Source organism: Larimichthys crocea, chromosome III (genome assembly GCF_000972845.2).
Source record: "Larimichthys crocea isolate SSNF chromosome III, L_crocea_2.0, whole genome shotgun sequence".
In the NCBI taxonomy this organism is placed as follows: domain Eukaryota; kingdom Metazoa; phylum Chordata; class Actinopteri; family Sciaenidae; genus Larimichthys; species Larimichthys crocea.
Genome location: NC_040013.1, coordinates 19,871,198 through 19,887,455, shown reverse-complemented (window position 1 = coordinate 19,887,455; position 16,258 = coordinate 19,871,198). Strand labels below are relative to the sequence as shown.

Sequence of the window (16,258 nt, the reverse complement as noted above, 5' to 3'; positions counted from 1 at the left end):
GAAGAGAAACAGAGAGACAGAGACCACTTTGTTATTGGTGGTGGTATATATATATATATATAAAAGAAGAGACAAACAAATGATATAAGGAGAGGAGAACAACAGGCTAGTATTACCGGTCGTCCGTGCAGACCCTCAAAATAGAGCAAACACTTCTGCAGGCTGGTCTTCTCCATCGTCATCTGGAAATGGGACATCTCCTACACATACAGACAGGCAATCAGTCTGTTTATCCAGGGTCAGTACGTTATCCCATGAAATCAGAGCACCAAAGCCATATTACAATATTGGTGCATGTGGCGAAAACATTTCTGCAATACCAACCTTGATGTTGTCAGGCAGGCCCAGCTCTCGTCGTCTTTCCTTCAGTCTGTTGGTTATAACGTTGACCGTTTCCTCCACATTTGGCTTGGAGTTGCTGTTGTTGTTAAGTTGCTGCAGTTCAGTCCCCGTTAGTGCTGCCTCCCTCTGGTCTGTGTTGGTCCTGCATGTTTCAGCTGATGGGTTGGAGCCTCCCTGTCCTCTCAGAACACCTTCTTCTGATTGTCTCAGCTTCAGCTCTAAAAGAGGACAGCAGTTCAGAAAAATAAGCTGATATGGAAACAGGGACCATCAGTCCAAAATATGGACTTCTGTTCTCTGGTAAACATACAAATTATATTTATATCATTAAGATTCTTGAACTTGAATATTTCTGTTTTATGCTACTCTACACCTCTACTCATTTACATTTATTTAAAAGCTGTAGTTCAAGATAAACATACATTAAAACCATATGATAGGCTTAGAAAATACAAAGCATCGTCAAAAGTTAATCATCTTTAGGCCCCTTACAAAAAAACAGTGTCTAGATGGGCCCCCTGTCACACGTCACATGTAAGTGGCTCTACCAAAGAGTGATCACCTCTAAACCCCTCAAATAGTTTTATTTAAATAACAGCTCAAGGGCCAAAGAGGTTAAACTTCAATATTTCATACACAAAAATACAAATTTACCTTTGTTAATAATCATTTCACATCCCTTCAGATTGGAAACCACTTCAATAAACTAACTGTATATCAAAGAGTTACAAGAGGTTCCATCTTAATCAACAGAGCAATGGCACTCGGGCACTGATGCGTCATTATTAACAATCTCATAATATCATATATTACAATATGTCAGTCACAGGGGCCATTTTCCCTGCAGAATGAATACTTCTTCCACCAGCGCAATCATTATTTCTACATTTGAGCGTGTAGTTATGTAACTGACCTTTAAGCTGTTTGCGACTCTTGATGAGCTCCTTCATCAGTCTGGCCACCTCTGGATGTGCTGTCTTGTCATTGTGGGCTGGCTGAATAAATTAAAAAAAATATCACAAGACTCACATCACTGACAGAACAGAGGCACTGGAAATTTTCTTTTTTACTTCGTTCAAATTTTTTACCAATATTTTTTGTTGTCTAACCAGATGACCAAGGACGTCAAATGTCATTTTTCCAATGCACCACTAGAGGGAGTACTTCATTCTAGCATGATCTTTCTGGTTAGCATCCACAGCATCATATTAGAACTTAGGCACAGCTAATTCACACCCGGCCGGGGCATGCACACACAAAAAAAACAAGTCAAAATCCCTCGCATGCCTTTGTCAGAGCTGGTTCTAATTGGTTTTGGGAAAAGGCAGCACTGAGCATTACACTCTGAGGTGATAACAAACTTAACATGACTCAAGAGAATCCAGCTGACCAAGCAGCTCGGATTTCCTCCTCCTCCTCACCTTATAGTGCTTCTCCTGTTCAAAACGCTCCTCAAAACGCCTGATCCTCTTCCTCAGGGTGTGAATGTGTCTGTTGAGCATTGAGATGGACACAGAGCCCTCGTCTGGCTCTGTATGAACACTGCTGCGAGCCCTGTAGACAGAAGAGCACACGTCTAGCTACTTGAACTCTTGACTTTCTCCATGTTATGGAACCATAATGTACATTTAGCCATGTTCTAACATGCCGGAAATCCTCCACTCTGCATATCTGAGATATTTTCAAACCACTTCCTATTTGTGGCCCAGCAGTACGGCAAAAACATTTAAGGCTATCCCATCTGTGAGCCACTGTTCCCCAAATAAAGTTGGTGAGGAAACAGTTGCCTTACATGCGTATGGGCTGTGAGCACGGTGGAGATGGGGCTGCATCAGGGTCTAGGTTGTAGCGCAGGCTGTGAGTGAGGTTAGGGCAGCGCGGCGAGGGAACAGGGCAGTCGCTCATGGTAAAACGGGAGAGGAGTGGGCTGGTGTGAGTGCCCGGTGGGCTCGGCAGGGTGTCGTTTCCTGAAATCCTCTCGGAGAGAAGGTAGGCAGTGGAGAGGACGGGACTGGATGCTGATGAATGAGGGGACGGAGTGTCAACTGTAAGAGAGAGAGAGAGATGAAGGAGAAAGTCTTAAAGGGAATCTACAATATTCATGTTTCATTTGAGTCTGGTGGATTATAAATGCCTTCTTTTTTTTTAATAAGGGAGGATGGAAGAAAAAAAGGAGACAAAACGAGAGATGTGAGAGAAGGTGAGAAAACAGTAAGGGAGAGAAGGAATGAAAGAAGGACAACTAGTACTTTCTTATTCAAGTTACTCATATTTTTTTTCAAGACATGGAAATAAGAGGATCATTACAGTCACACAGTATCTACAATTTAAAAAAAAGATGAAATATTATTGAATATATGTACCGATTCATCATGTCACATCATGGTGTAGTGATGCAACAGAAACAGTATCGTACCTTAGTTCACTGTTATCAAGAAATGACACACCCAGCTATGGGAAACAATGACGTTGTGAAGATTTACTGACTGTTATTTAAAATGCACCAAAGGAATTACAGCAGCGAGGACGACACTCTGAATCTAAATAGATAATGAACGAGATACTATAAATAAAGACACTAATATGGTCTATATGAAGCATGGCTCTTGCACAGACATCATTTCCTATTTAACCAAGTTCAGAAACTTGAATATTATCTTTTCAGTATATCAGTGCTTCATTATCACTGTCTTACCAGCTTGTGATGACTCGAGCGTCTGCTGATCCTGAGCTGGTGGCGAGGGTGGCAGGTGGAGGAGCAGCTTGTGGGTCAGACTCTGCTCTTCAGTAGAAAGAGGCTGCTGCTGCTGGGCAGGTAGGTTATCCTGAGCTTCGGGGTCTCCCGTTGGTGGCAGGGATCCCAAGTCACCCTCCAGGGCTTGTAGCTTGAGAGAAGGGCTCTGGAAACAGAAGCAGAACATTGCTTCAAGGGACGCAGACAGGCAGAGACAGGAGAAGCCTGAAAGATGTGTCGTAGTTTGCGTGGAGAGAGTCTTCAGTGTTTCACATGCTGCTTGGGAATCTTGCGAAGTCCTGTGAAATAATTTTAGTCTCTCGCGTCAAAAGAAATATTCTGGCGCTGAAGCGTGGCTTGGCAGAGAGTTGCAAGATGAAGTGAGATGAGTGATTGCCTCGTCCTCCTGAGGAAGGAATGAGTCAAAAGGCAGAATACAGCACTATGAGCAAGCTGTGCTTTGGGGGTGGCAGAAGTATGAGGAAGTTCTCAAAAAACAAAAGCAAATCTTTGATCTTCAAATACTCCTCGACAGAGCCGTGATCATAAGCAGCACATGTGAGGTATTGTTCGCAATGCAAACGCAGACTTTCCTCTGCTGTAGCTCTCCTCAGGTCTCTGTGCGCCTCGTCAGCATGGAAGGCATTTGACCAGCAAGACAAGAAGCAGAGTCAGGTTCCTCAACATACATCAGCATCCAGCGTGGGATCCCTGATGAGCAACAATATCAATGTGACTCCCAGATCACCGGATCCGCGTGTTTGTGGGTGTGCGAGCGTACGAGAATATAGCTTGATGCCAGAAAGAGAATCCCTAAATCCACATGGTTATCCTTCCGTTCGGCATTCCCGGCACTTCTGCCGCTGAACTGCCTCCACATGCATTATTCAACATGCATGGAAGACGGGAGCGGGTGCAGGGGGGGGTGGCGGGAATACCGCTCATGTCCATGCGTGGGGTGTGTGTGTGTGTGTGCAAGGGAGGAGAGAGGCACTCTATATGACGAGGCGTTTCCACGGCAACGTTGTCAGACCGAGCAAAGGAGTCTATTTTATGGAGCTGTGGGGAGTCATGTAACGGATTGCCTCGGTGTGAGTGGGTGCGTGTAGGTGTACATGCAATGAATTCTGATGGAAGATGTGTTAGCTCAGTGGGAAGGCTGTAATAATAATAGTTTTTTTTGTTTTTTGTTTTTTTTAGGTGCTCTGACATCATTCTCAGCATCATCAAACAGCAGCAGCAGATAAGGGCTTGGCTTCTCCTTTCTCACCCCCCTCGGCGGTTCATTCATAAAAAAAAAAAAAACTGCCTTGTGCGTCACAAAGAGGAGGTGGGGGGATGGAAGGGAGGAGGAGGAGGAGGAGGAGGAGTGTGGCTGTTATCACTGAAGAAAAACACACACAGGCAAGCCAGCTCATACACAGCAATAAACATACAGGTGAGCGCGCAAACACACACAATCACTGGAGGTATCAGCGAACCCGTTGTCATAGATACGCCCATCCTTAAGAAAGTGTTAATTTGTGTATCTAAAAAGACTGTGGGGAAGGAGAACTTACGTCATGGCTGTTGTTCCTGCCTCTGCAATCATTGTGTCTGTCATGAGAACCACCACATCCTCCTCCTCCTCCTCCTCCTCCTCCTCCTCTTCTCCCCTGGAGGAATAGATAGCATACGTGCAGATGAAGTCTCATTCTTGAAGTCCACTGACTGACACACACTAGTGTGGGCACACGCACACACCTACTTACATGCTAAATATGTAGGTTACAATGACACATACACAGCACAGAAATGATGAATTTCTTTTTCTTGCTCTTCTTCGAAAGACCAAGTTCGTTTTTCAGTTATAGTTTCTTTAGCAAATCTCAAGACCAATATGTTTTCAAGTTTAACTTGTTGTTATTATCCAGCTGTGTGACCCTCAAAACAAAACAAAAAAAGGCAACCTGAGTGTATTGTGCTTGTAATTTAAATGAGAGCCCTGTGGAAATGATTTGGAGATGGCAGCCATACGCTTCCTAAGGCCTGTTTACCTTCCACTCGGGCATTGTGGTTCTGTCTTCTGTCTGGTACTCCGTGCAGCACGGCACGCTGAAAAACAAAAGTCTGTCAACACCAGGCATGCACAATAAAATCACATTAAGTATTAGAATAAAAAACAAACAAAGTCTGTCTGTATTCAAAATCAATACTGTATCAAATCTGTTCGTGGTTATCTGGCATTGTCATTAAGGTCATGGCTTATTAATGTTTGATAGTAATGAGGAATAACTGAGATGACCTGTCCTGCAGCACAAAACAAAAAACAAAACGTCAGCATGCCTACACGCTAGCTTGGCCTAATATAGCTAGTTGGCCCCTGTGGCAAGTCAGTGTTATTTGGACTAGAAACATTATAAAAAACCATGACTGCGAGCAGCACACTGCTCCAATAACCCACTTCTCAACTGACTACAAGTCTGAGAGATGAGCTGAACTAAACCAAGCAGTAGTGGAGAGGGATGACAACAATTGTAGCAACAGGAATCAGATCAAATTAAATCTAATTTATCTCATCTTTGGCTTGCGTCTTATAAATGAAAGTGTGAGGATTTTTATTCCACCTGGATGTTATCCATCAAGACAAATGAACATATTGTTGCTGATATAAAAGCAGAAACAAAGTGCCATCTTATGTAGTCTTCTTGCTGAAATCCTCCTCTCACCTCTCCGTCGGTCTTTGGGTTTTACGCTGTGATCCATTCGCTGTATCTGTGGAAGCCTGAAAAACAACAAAGTCATTTAACCTTCCACTTAAAACATTAAAGCACAACTGTGCTTTGTTATCTCATTCAGGCAAATGCTAAGCACTCCACAGAAAGCATTTTGCAGTTCAGGCAGCAGCAGGCAGCAGCTGTCGTTTTTCAGTTTTTTCAGTTGTTGCCGAATGAGATTCACAGCTTGAGTTGTTGAGTGCTAACAGCTGGAAACACAGATTAATGGCCTCGAGGAAAAGGAGAGGAAGAAAAATGTGAAAGAAAAACAAAAAAGGAATGAAAAAAGGGGAAAACAAAGTAAGAGAAAATCAACAATGCACACCGTTGAACTGTTGTCCTCAGTGGATGAGGAAGGTCTTCTTTTCTCTACCTCTTCTACTTGTTCCTCCTCTTTCTCCTGCGACATGGAGGTACAGAGTGGCTTCTTGTAATTTGAAAATAGCCTGTTGATAAAGAAACACACTGTTATGGCATTTTCTATCCTTAGGTTAGACAGGGTCATGTCGAAGAGACCTAATGTTGTCCCGCTAGACATAATAGATAGCTCTCTTAGTTAGTTCTTTTTGACTAATTCTGGGCGTATAGTATTTGTGGTGTTATCTTGGGGTTTAAAGTCGATCCACCAGCATGAGTTGGGCAGACTGTGAGACCGACTCAGGCACTTCTGATGAACTTTGAGAGTGTCTCTAATTCTCCTTGTCCGAGCGTCAATAAATATTACAGCATAAGACATCAGAGGCTCCTGAACACTTTCTTCTCTCCTGACCAATGACCTTTGACTTCAGCAATTCCTCCACAACACACAGATACACACTTTCTAAATGTTCGGTGTGTGGGTTTTGAGAAAGGCAGGGAGAAAGGGAGTAAATGGACAAATGTTTCTTATCTTCCCAAAATGATGTGAAAGACAAAACCAAAGAAACGCTTACCCTCGTGTGGTACACTCCAACTCCGCTGGTTCTCCCTGGATGCTTTGAGATGGTCTGCTCTGGTGCTCGTGTTGCTCTGACCCCGGGTCAGCAGGGCAGGACAGCACGCAGCCTGTCTCTGTACATGCACCGCTCTCCTCCACAGCCTTCTGGTCTGGAATCAGCTTCTGAATGTCAGTGCTGACGTCAGAGATTGTTTCACAGCCCTGCACCAGGGTGTCAGGACTGCGGGGAGACAGAGAGAGAGAGAGTGGGATAGACAGAAAGGGTGATTACACAGAAGGAGATTATGTCCTTTATAGGGTTCGTACAAGAATTCATCACATTTTTAAGCACGCTCTTCATAAATATATTTCGGTCCAGGTGGTCTGTGGCTCTTTTATCTTGAAGGGAAGTGGTTGAACGGTTCGTTACAGAGGCGTTCCTGAAGAACAAAGGGGCTAGCTAAAGAAGAGAGTCCAATGTTTCAAAGAAAATGTCACACTGGAGGAGGATAAATACCAGGCAATGGGATTTCTCACAACCTGGCAACCCAAAAGATCTTTTTATTTATGGTTTATTTCTGGTCTACAAAGCATTGGTAATGCCATGTTATGCCTTATGAGAAAGTGGTACAAAATGAAGAAGAGAGTGACAGACAAGTGTGAAACACAGTGAAAAAGTGAGTGAAAAGAGAAAAAGAAAGAGGAACATCAAAGATGTCAAGACATAGAGATACTGATAGACTTGATGACGGTAAAGAAAGAATAAAAGATTCCAACAAAATCACTAGAACATTACACAAATATTTTAACAATACATGTAGCATCTGAAACAACATATGTCAAGTGTATCAAAATATAGGATTAACAAGAGTTAAGAGCAGAATGTCTAAGAACGAATCCCTGAGGAAACTGCTGTCCTCTGCACCTGGTAGTTTGCAAAACAAACATCCAAGCGCGTCACGAATCAACAGTGTTTAATCTAATGCTACACTACGACACGTCTCATGAAGCTCTAATGAGCTGCTCCCAGCGAAAACAAGCACAACTGATCTGCAGCGACGTGAACCAAAAACAGCCCATCGGTCATGTACTTGCTGAAAGCGGTGTATGACTTGAAAGCTGTAACCTACAACAGATGGGTCAGTGCGGCAGCAGCAGGAAACTAATGATAGCTGCTTCGGCTTTCAGTCAAAAAAAATGAGCCGAGCTGACAGCAGCCTGCTTTATAAACACATTACTTTTCTGCTTCCTCAAACATCCTTTATATTCACAGAGCTTTTTTTTATATGTACCAAAAACAAGCCAAACTTGGCTTGGATAACTAGGAAAGAAGACAAAAACAGCAGGCGACAGTAACTTCAAATGCAAGATGCACAAATTATCCCCTGCTTCTCAAACCTCAGATTTCTTAGACCACCATGCGTTATCTCACTCACTTGTGGAGCACTGTAGACCCATGGTTGTTGTCACTGATGCTGAAGCAGACGAGACAGGAAAACATCCTTTGCTGAAATGTCTAAACTGCACAGCAGTCAGGCTTTGCATGTGACAGTGATCATCTTTATGCTTCGGAGGGACGCAGAAAGCCAAAGACATTAAAAAAAAAGAGAGAGCGCAGATGTCGATTTGATGGTGAACCAAAAAAAGTGACCCCCGGGGGCAGAGAGCTGACCCATCCCCTTCAATTATCCGTCCTCACACACACACGCACTCTTACATACAAGCGCACATACACGCAGATGCGGGCATAAATTCATATACAACGGTCATATTTGGGGTCAAAATTTTTTATTAAGTTCTAGCACTATAATATAGGGGGAAGTAGGCCAGATAAGAGCAAGCACACCAATTTAAACACGACACGTGTAATCAGAATTACTGCCTTTAAAAAAAACATGACCTCACAGGGAAGATTAATCATGTGTGTCAACCACCAAACCTTATTATATCAAAATAATGGTTGACCTATACATCTAGACATTTTAGGAATACGTGACTGATTTATTGTCAAATATTACTGAAGAAAAATATCTGGCTGAAAACTATCTGCCCTTTTCCTTAGAATTAAATCAGCGCTTTTGAAATATTAACCCATGTAGCCGGTGAGAGACGGAAAACAGACACTTGTTTTGAAATCAACCCGTTTGTGGGTATAATTAGATGAGAATCAATATGGACTGTGACGTTAGTGGGAAGCATAGAGGTCCAGACACGACCAAACGTAACACCATGCAAATGCCAGACATGTTGTCCAAGTGACAAATCCTAGTGTGACGCGTGGAAGCAAATAACCGATTGTCAATACCAAAATAAACCTAATGAACCACGACGTTACTAGCACTGGATCCTGTGTTGCTGCTGTTGTCATGATGGTACAAGAACAAAATACTTTTCCACACTCCAGTATTTACTGTCGTTATTTAATCTGGAGCCCCTGATTTAACGGAGGAACTTGGACTGATAAGAAAGTAGAAAGAGGAGGAAAAGCTGTGTGTTAGATTTCAGACAATGTATCAGATCTCGAAAGACAGACAGTTGGAATGATGCAGCATCTTATCCGTGATAAACAGATGAGAGTGGGAAGTTGTTAAATGGAAAATTATTGATATTTGTTTGTCCTATAAGTGTGAAAATAAAACCCACTTAGAAACGGCTGAGAAGCAAAGCATGGTATGAGGCTTGGCTTCCTTCCTTCCTTTGCAGGTGTGACATAATTTACTGCTAAGAATCTAATATCTGTAGCTGTTTGTGTAGGAGTGACAGGAGAGATAAACTGTTCTTGTTTGGGGCTACAAAGCGATATTGTCTCAATGTCTGAAGGTGAAGGAAAAACAGTCATTTGGCAGGTGAGTTGAGTCTTGTGCATCGATGTGAGCTGTGATTGGGTAGAGGACTGTGTCTGATGGTGTAAAGACCTGGACAGCCACCAACCTTTTCCCATGTCAGCTCATAATGACTGCACATTTCATGCCACCTGTTAGACCTGACCTGAACTACATCTACTGAGAACTCTTCTTTAAACTGACAGGTAGTTTGATTGCGGTCTGGCCAGTCTGACATCTGGCTGCCTATGAATATCCGTGACCTTCATATCTCATTTTGCCTTCAGTCCAAAAGAATTTTTATTAGTGATACCACGTCTGGTTCAAATAACGGTTTGTTTTCATTTCTATTAGCTCAGAGCAGAGCTCCCATCCACACACAAACACAAATTAAGACAGCAGACACACAGCTATGCTCATTTACATGAGTGACACCTACAGAATTAATCAGCAAACGCACGAGGATGCCATGTCACATGCTCACTTGGGGCGGACAGGAATAGAAAATATTTCAATGTAATTCAGTGTCTGCGTAGAAACCTTGCGGCAACCAACATTCACTACTTAAAAATAGAAACTAGCACAGTAGCTTCCAAGTTCTATGTGGGAAAAGCAGATGGCCTTCAGTATGTGGATTCTGTCTGGGGGACCAATGTGCCATTGTTCCACTTCTCTGCTTCTTCAAGCAGCAAAATTGTGATGCTATTTTTACTTACCATTAGACTGAAAAGCCAGTCATCTGTTCAAGGAACAGAACTTTTGCTGGTGACTACAGATACTGGGTGTTGCACTCTGTAGGAAGGTGTAGCCATCGCTGTTTGCTATGAGATTTTCAGCAATTTGTCATCTGCCCCTGCTGACCATGCCGTCATTAGTGCACAGAAATCAAACAGCCCTAAGATATTAAATGAAGGCATAACTGATCTGTAGTCATTTAGTCTTATGAAGCTGGTCGACTTCTTTTTTTCACATCTGATTAACCCCGTCTGAACCTATAGCGATGATAAAAACGACGCCAGTTAACATGTTTGAGACTTCCATGAGCAGAGTGTAAAAGACTCCCAGAGGGTGACCTTAATTCCCTGTGAATGACGTCTCAGCCTTATCACCAGTGATACAACTACCAACCTGACAACTGACTAAACGATGCTGAACACACAGTGAAATGCTACAGGGAAAAGGTCAGGTCCTAATTATTCGCCCAGGACAAGACATGTAAAGGGAGAGGCTTGTGTATACTCACAGCACACGATGGTTTAACAGTGGTTAAGGCAGAACAGTTTTGAAACAGCAAGCATGGACATAAGTAATTCATCTATCTATGTTGTGCGGTTGCAAAGTTACTGAGGCTAAGGGGATGACAGTACCTGTTGGGTTGTGATTGATTATTGATTTGGTTAAAAGCACACGTCACTGAGAATGAGGTGGTCTCTCCATCCAATCTTTCCACACTACTCCGCTCCGAGCAACAGCTGTTGGGTCGGACCTGCAAACAGAGAGATAACAAAGCCTCAAAGCGTTACTTACATGTACTATATACAGGATTTCTGCAGTGTTACTAAACTAAATTTGACTTTTATAAAACCTTTAATGTCACATTGAATGTAAATTTGAATGATCATACAGAGTCAAGGAAAAACAGAAAGCCAGTAGGGACAATAAGGGTAGGAGTATGAATTTACTGACATTTATATCATGTTTCCCAACTTTATAACAATCATTTCTGGTGATATAATTATAATTAATGTCAATTAACAAGCCTTGGGACCAGATGAGTGGGAAACAATTAATGGATACGATAATTAATCTTATTAAGTTTATTTATGTTTTTGCTCAAATTTACACTTGCTGATGAGCTCCGTGGCTGTGTATACAATCCACTGTTGCAGCAGTCTCACTTTTAGTTTCAAGCTGTAAAATGTCAACTGTCTTACTATCTATGGATGCATGCACGTAAAACAAATTCAAGACCTTTGAAATGGAATTTAGGGCTTCACTACATGATTCAAAGATTGGCATGAATGTGAAATAGTTCAAATAGTTTCTTGGTAAGTATTGCAATGATTTCAGTTACTGGAATATGTAAATGACATATCATAAAACTCAATAACAATTTCCGTCAAAGGGGGAAAAAATGGTTCACCTCAAAGTGTGAAAGAGCAGAAAGAGTAGGAGGAGGGGGTGAGGAGGAGGCGATGGAGGAGGCCACTGTGTCCTCAGCTGCGGCTGGAAGAAGAACGTCCTGATGCATAAGAAGATGGAGCAACAGGGCATTGCACACACTCTGCTCCTCCAGCATCCTGGGTCCTGCTGCAACACTGTATGAAGAAGAGAGAGGAAACAACAATACAATATTTGTACAATGTTGTAACAAACAGAATGGAAAAGGTTCCCATCTCGTGGAAGGGCCATATACAGCAGTGAACTGAGATGAACCGGTCAAGTTCGAGTAGATGAATTAAAACCACTCAAGCAATTAAAAACAAAAATAAATTTCTCACTCACAAAAAATGAACAGACAATGGCGTAAAAGAAGCTTCACTTGACGTTGTCAACTTCCAGTTTCAGATACATGTGCAGCTTGTAGTCATGACATTGAAATACCTTAGAGAGGGCCACCCCGGACCAAAATAGTCTTCACATGTTTACGTGGAAGCGGACTATTTGTTTTCAAGATGCCGTGCTGTTGTTTTATCATCTATTCTGGGGTTGTTGTTTTTTTAGCTTATGACTGATATATATACAGTAGGTAAAGGTTAAGGTGGCAAATAATCAGGGAAGAGAATCTGAAAAATTTGAGTATTTATAGATCTGCGATTAAATAGCAGACAGGTGGGTCAGGTGCAATGACAGGACAGGAACGGCCTGTTACGTGGATTACATAACAGACACAAACAAGGGCAACAGGCAGTTTATGAAGGGGCTTGGATGACAAATATGCCTATGAGTTATTTGAAGGGGGGGGGCACTGCCAAGCAAGGCTTTGCACATGCTGCATGGCATGTGCTACACTGTCTGTCATTCAGTTTTATGATCTGTCCTTTACATGTTACATCTACCGATTTTAAACTGACAGAAATATTATTAAAATTTTGGAATAAGCATTAAAACACATCCAAAAATAATGTACTTAAATGAAGCTTAAATGATACTATTGCTTTGTTAGGCTCAACATTGTTTTTGCAGCATGTATCTCATTCTCAAACCCGTTTCATTCAAACTATTACACCATTCCTCTCTGTTACCTGTGGAACAAGAACCAAAAAGCACAGGATGTTCTCCAACTCTCTGCAGCTACCACAACCCAAACCCACCCCCAACTTTTTTCCAAGCATCTGCTGCCAACTCCACACCCCGAAACCGAGTCTTCTTCCTCCAGCTATAAATCATCTGACATTTTCTTCTCATATCCAGGACCCCACGGCGTGACAGACTCCACATTCCACTGATATGTCGTTAACAGGGGTGACACAGATGAGACTGTGACATCAAAAGATGGGGACACAGTTAAAAGGGTGTTGACTAAATATATATATATATATATATATATAGTCCTTTCCACTATGGCAGAAACTGAACACACGCTTAATTGTAAGTGTGTCTCCCTAGAGACTGTGTGATTGTTTACAGTGATGGCTGGTCTCTGTAAACAGGACGGGAGAAGCAACTGACAAAATCCTGATGACCCGTTATGTCCGTCTGTCTTTTCGTGTGCCATGCCCCGCGTTATCAACCGCAATCCACACCCATTTCCTCTGTGACAAACCTAAGTCCACCCCCAAATTAGTGGTTCAGTTGTGGAAAAATGCAACAGACACATAACCACTTAGCCTGATGAATTGCACCAGACACAGGAGGTTGCGTTCGTGACTAACATACAAAGTGGGGTTCTTTTTCTACATCTGGAACTGACAAAGACAAGCTTGAAGAGAGACCATAAGCGTTCACTTCCAGTAATTGGGACGGAACATTTGCACTCTCATTTGTTGATGTGAACAAATGAGAGTTGAGAGTTGTCATGCTTTTAGATGAATCTCCCTTAATGTGTCTCTTCTCAAAACTAAGTGTGACAACCAACATTTTAAAATGTATATACAGCAAAGCAATTTTACAGTTATACAGTGAAGTCACTGAACTGTCTGGAAGAACTTTGTGTCCCATTACAGGTCTGGAGAGAATCTGAATGTGGCATTAACAACAGCAACTTACTGGAATATACAAGGCCCAAAGATGGTTGCCAGATTTTCCACAGGCATGTGATTTGATTGGCTGTGTGAGGCGACTCTGGACAGGAAGTGGATGAGGTAAGACAAAATAATGTGGTTGTCAGCAGGGAGGTGGCAAAGATTTTCTCTCAGAGACTGGTTCATCTCTGCTTCATCCGCATATCCTAAAAATAAACAAAAAACATCAAAACAGTATTTAATAACATGCATTTTACATTTAAGACATCCCACAAGCCCTAGCTGTGTCTCTTGTTGCTGTCTGAGCAACGGCTTGTTCCCTATTGTAGAAGCAGAAGTGAGAGGTGGAAACATACCAAGAAACAGAAGCACTGCCAATAAAAACTGTTATGAGAATAGCAACCATCCCACAAGTTCTCATACTGGCTTCAAACATTTGACCTTTAATGTTAGAGACGTTAATCATCTAAGTTTACCTGTGTTTATAAAGTGTCTCAAAAAAATGTTTAAACATGTCTACACCACCATTAATATTAATTTACTTAATTGACTGTACAGCAATTATTTTTGATAGACTTCTACATATATATAATGGAGAGTGGAGAAGCATAAATATCTTCTTCTGAATCTGTGAGGGATTCAACCTCTTGCTAAAGGACCCTTCTGTCAGGCAGGCTTTTGCCAATAACAGGCCCACACTGACAGTTTCCCTACTCTGTCACTCAGCATTTTAATGCACATACTGCTTATCCATCTTTAAAATGGGGTCCAAAGGTAAAGTGACAGATGGATTGAGGGCGGCAGTACCTTGCTCAAATCTAAAAAACAGTAATAACAGCATTCATTTAATTTATGCCTACATGTATACTGAAAGTTTAATCCCAACGTTGTCAGTCCAACATGATTTCTGAGTACCTCTGAGGCTCAGGACCAGCTGTTTCCGCTCTGGTTCGGGAATTATGGGGGTGGGCAGCTCCCGGAAGAAGAGTTTAAGCAGTGAGGCAACAGTGGGGACATCTTGCTCGTGCTCCAGGTCCACCCTCTCTCCGCTGTCCCATCGCTGCCTCAGCTGTCTGGTACGCACCACTGAGCCACACAGACGGAACAGACCTCTGTGCTCGATTCCTGTCGGAAAGGAAACAAGAAGATTCAGTCGAAACACATACAGGTGATGTTTGAGAGAAGGAAGGAGAGATGTCTGAGATAGAAATAAGTTAGAATAGCAGATGCGTCATGATACAAGAGTAACAAAATTACCATTCTTATCCAGGAACTCAACCATGTCTCTTAGCACAAAGGGTATTCCTCCAACCATCTGCCCGGCTTCCCTCAGTGTTTCCAAGGTAACACCAAACACGCACCTGGTGGCCAGTTCAGGCTCTGAAACCAGGGTGGGAGTAACGGGCTCTGGGCTGACCTTAGCAGTGGATCTCAGGATACTCACTGAAGATGGGTCGTTCTGCAGGGAAAGAGGACACGCAGCAGCTGCTGAATGAAATCAAATCATCCTTAAATTATTGTGGACACATAAATAAAAACAGCATAGTATACATAGTGTAATAAATTAAAACAATAATAGTGTAATAAAATTAAAGCCCACCTGTTTAAAATAGCCTTTTCCATCCTATCCTCCTTTCCTATTATACTTTGTCCTGTTTTTAATGTTGTCGATATACTTTTATGGCTATTTTTGTTTGTTTCTGTTATTTGCTGTCTACTCTCATTTATTGTAAGGTGTCCTTGGGTGACAGAAAGGTGCCTATGAAAGAAAATGTATCATTATTATTATTATTATTATTATTATTATTAATATCTAACCCCTATGTTATGAACGTCATGTCCTTCATTAACCCACATACACTGAAGATCCTTGACCTAGTCCATGTTATGAAGTTACATTAGCTGCTTAGCAATAAGATTATGCACCCAGCCGGGACACAATGGCATATCTCCTGGATAAAAAAAAAAAAAGATACGTCCAGAAATTCAACTTGTGAAGGCACTAAAGAAAGTTAGAAAGCCTCCAGAGCTGAATATATATTATAACACAAGAATGACTGTTTTATTGTGGAGTTACTAGATAATACCACCGTTACAGAAGTGCTCTGCCCTTCATAGCTAATATTAGCAGGTGAAACTACCGTACACAAAGTGTAATCTATTGTAGAATCATCTCTAAAACAGCGAACGATGTAATAAAATAGCTTCACTTACACAGAGCGACACCGAAGCGCTTGCTCCCATGTTTTCAGTCCAGAGTGAGCGGGACAGCTCTCCATGTTTCACTTGTTTTCCGTCCTCGACATGATGCTCCGGTCTCAAAAACTATCGCCAAGTCCGACGTACGACTCATTACCGCCATTGCATCTCACATCTCAGGGGTTTTGTGCTTTCAGATAACCGTGAATATTAAAAAAACAAGTGCCGTTTAAACCGGAGCAGGGTTAGCTTACCTCCTACCGTTAGACGTTAGCTCCCTGGGAACAACTGTTTATGTTGCTAGT

At 42.1% G+C, this 16,258-nt stretch overlaps 1 protein-coding gene across 1 annotated transcript in view; it reads right to left on the bottom strand.

Moving 5' to 3' along the window:
- LOC104919547 (protein FAM13A) overlaps window positions 1-16,258 on the bottom strand; it is an 18,471-nt gene extending 2,213 nt beyond the window's left edge. The window contains exons 1-17 of the mRNA XM_019269300.2: window positions 15,969-16,258; window positions 15,012-15,213; window positions 14,670-14,879; window positions 13,780-13,960; window positions 11,714-11,888; window positions 10,938-11,056; window positions 6,765-6,989; window positions 6,158-6,278; window positions 5,785-5,840; window positions 5,113-5,170; window positions 4,636-4,731; window positions 3,038-3,242; window positions 2,135-2,387; window positions 1,764-1,896; window positions 1,256-1,337; window positions 325-560; window positions 117-200 (exon numbers count right to left, since the gene is read on the bottom strand). Coding sequence (XP_019124845.2) covers window positions 117-200; window positions 325-560; window positions 1,256-1,337; window positions 1,764-1,896; window positions 2,135-2,387; window positions 3,038-3,242; window positions 4,636-4,731; window positions 5,113-5,170; window positions 5,785-5,840; window positions 6,158-6,278; window positions 6,765-6,989; window positions 10,938-11,056; window positions 11,714-11,888; window positions 13,780-13,960; window positions 14,670-14,879; window positions 15,012-15,213; window positions 15,969-15,998 — 2,466 coding nt within the window. The 5' untranslated portion in view covers window positions 15,999-16,258. The remainder of the gene's footprint in view (window positions 1-116; window positions 201-324; window positions 561-1,255; window positions 1,338-1,763; window positions 1,897-2,134; window positions 2,388-3,037; window positions 3,243-4,635; window positions 4,732-5,112; window positions 5,171-5,784; window positions 5,841-6,157; window positions 6,279-6,764; window positions 6,990-10,937; window positions 11,057-11,713; window positions 11,889-13,779; window positions 13,961-14,669; window positions 14,880-15,011; window positions 15,214-15,968) is intronic.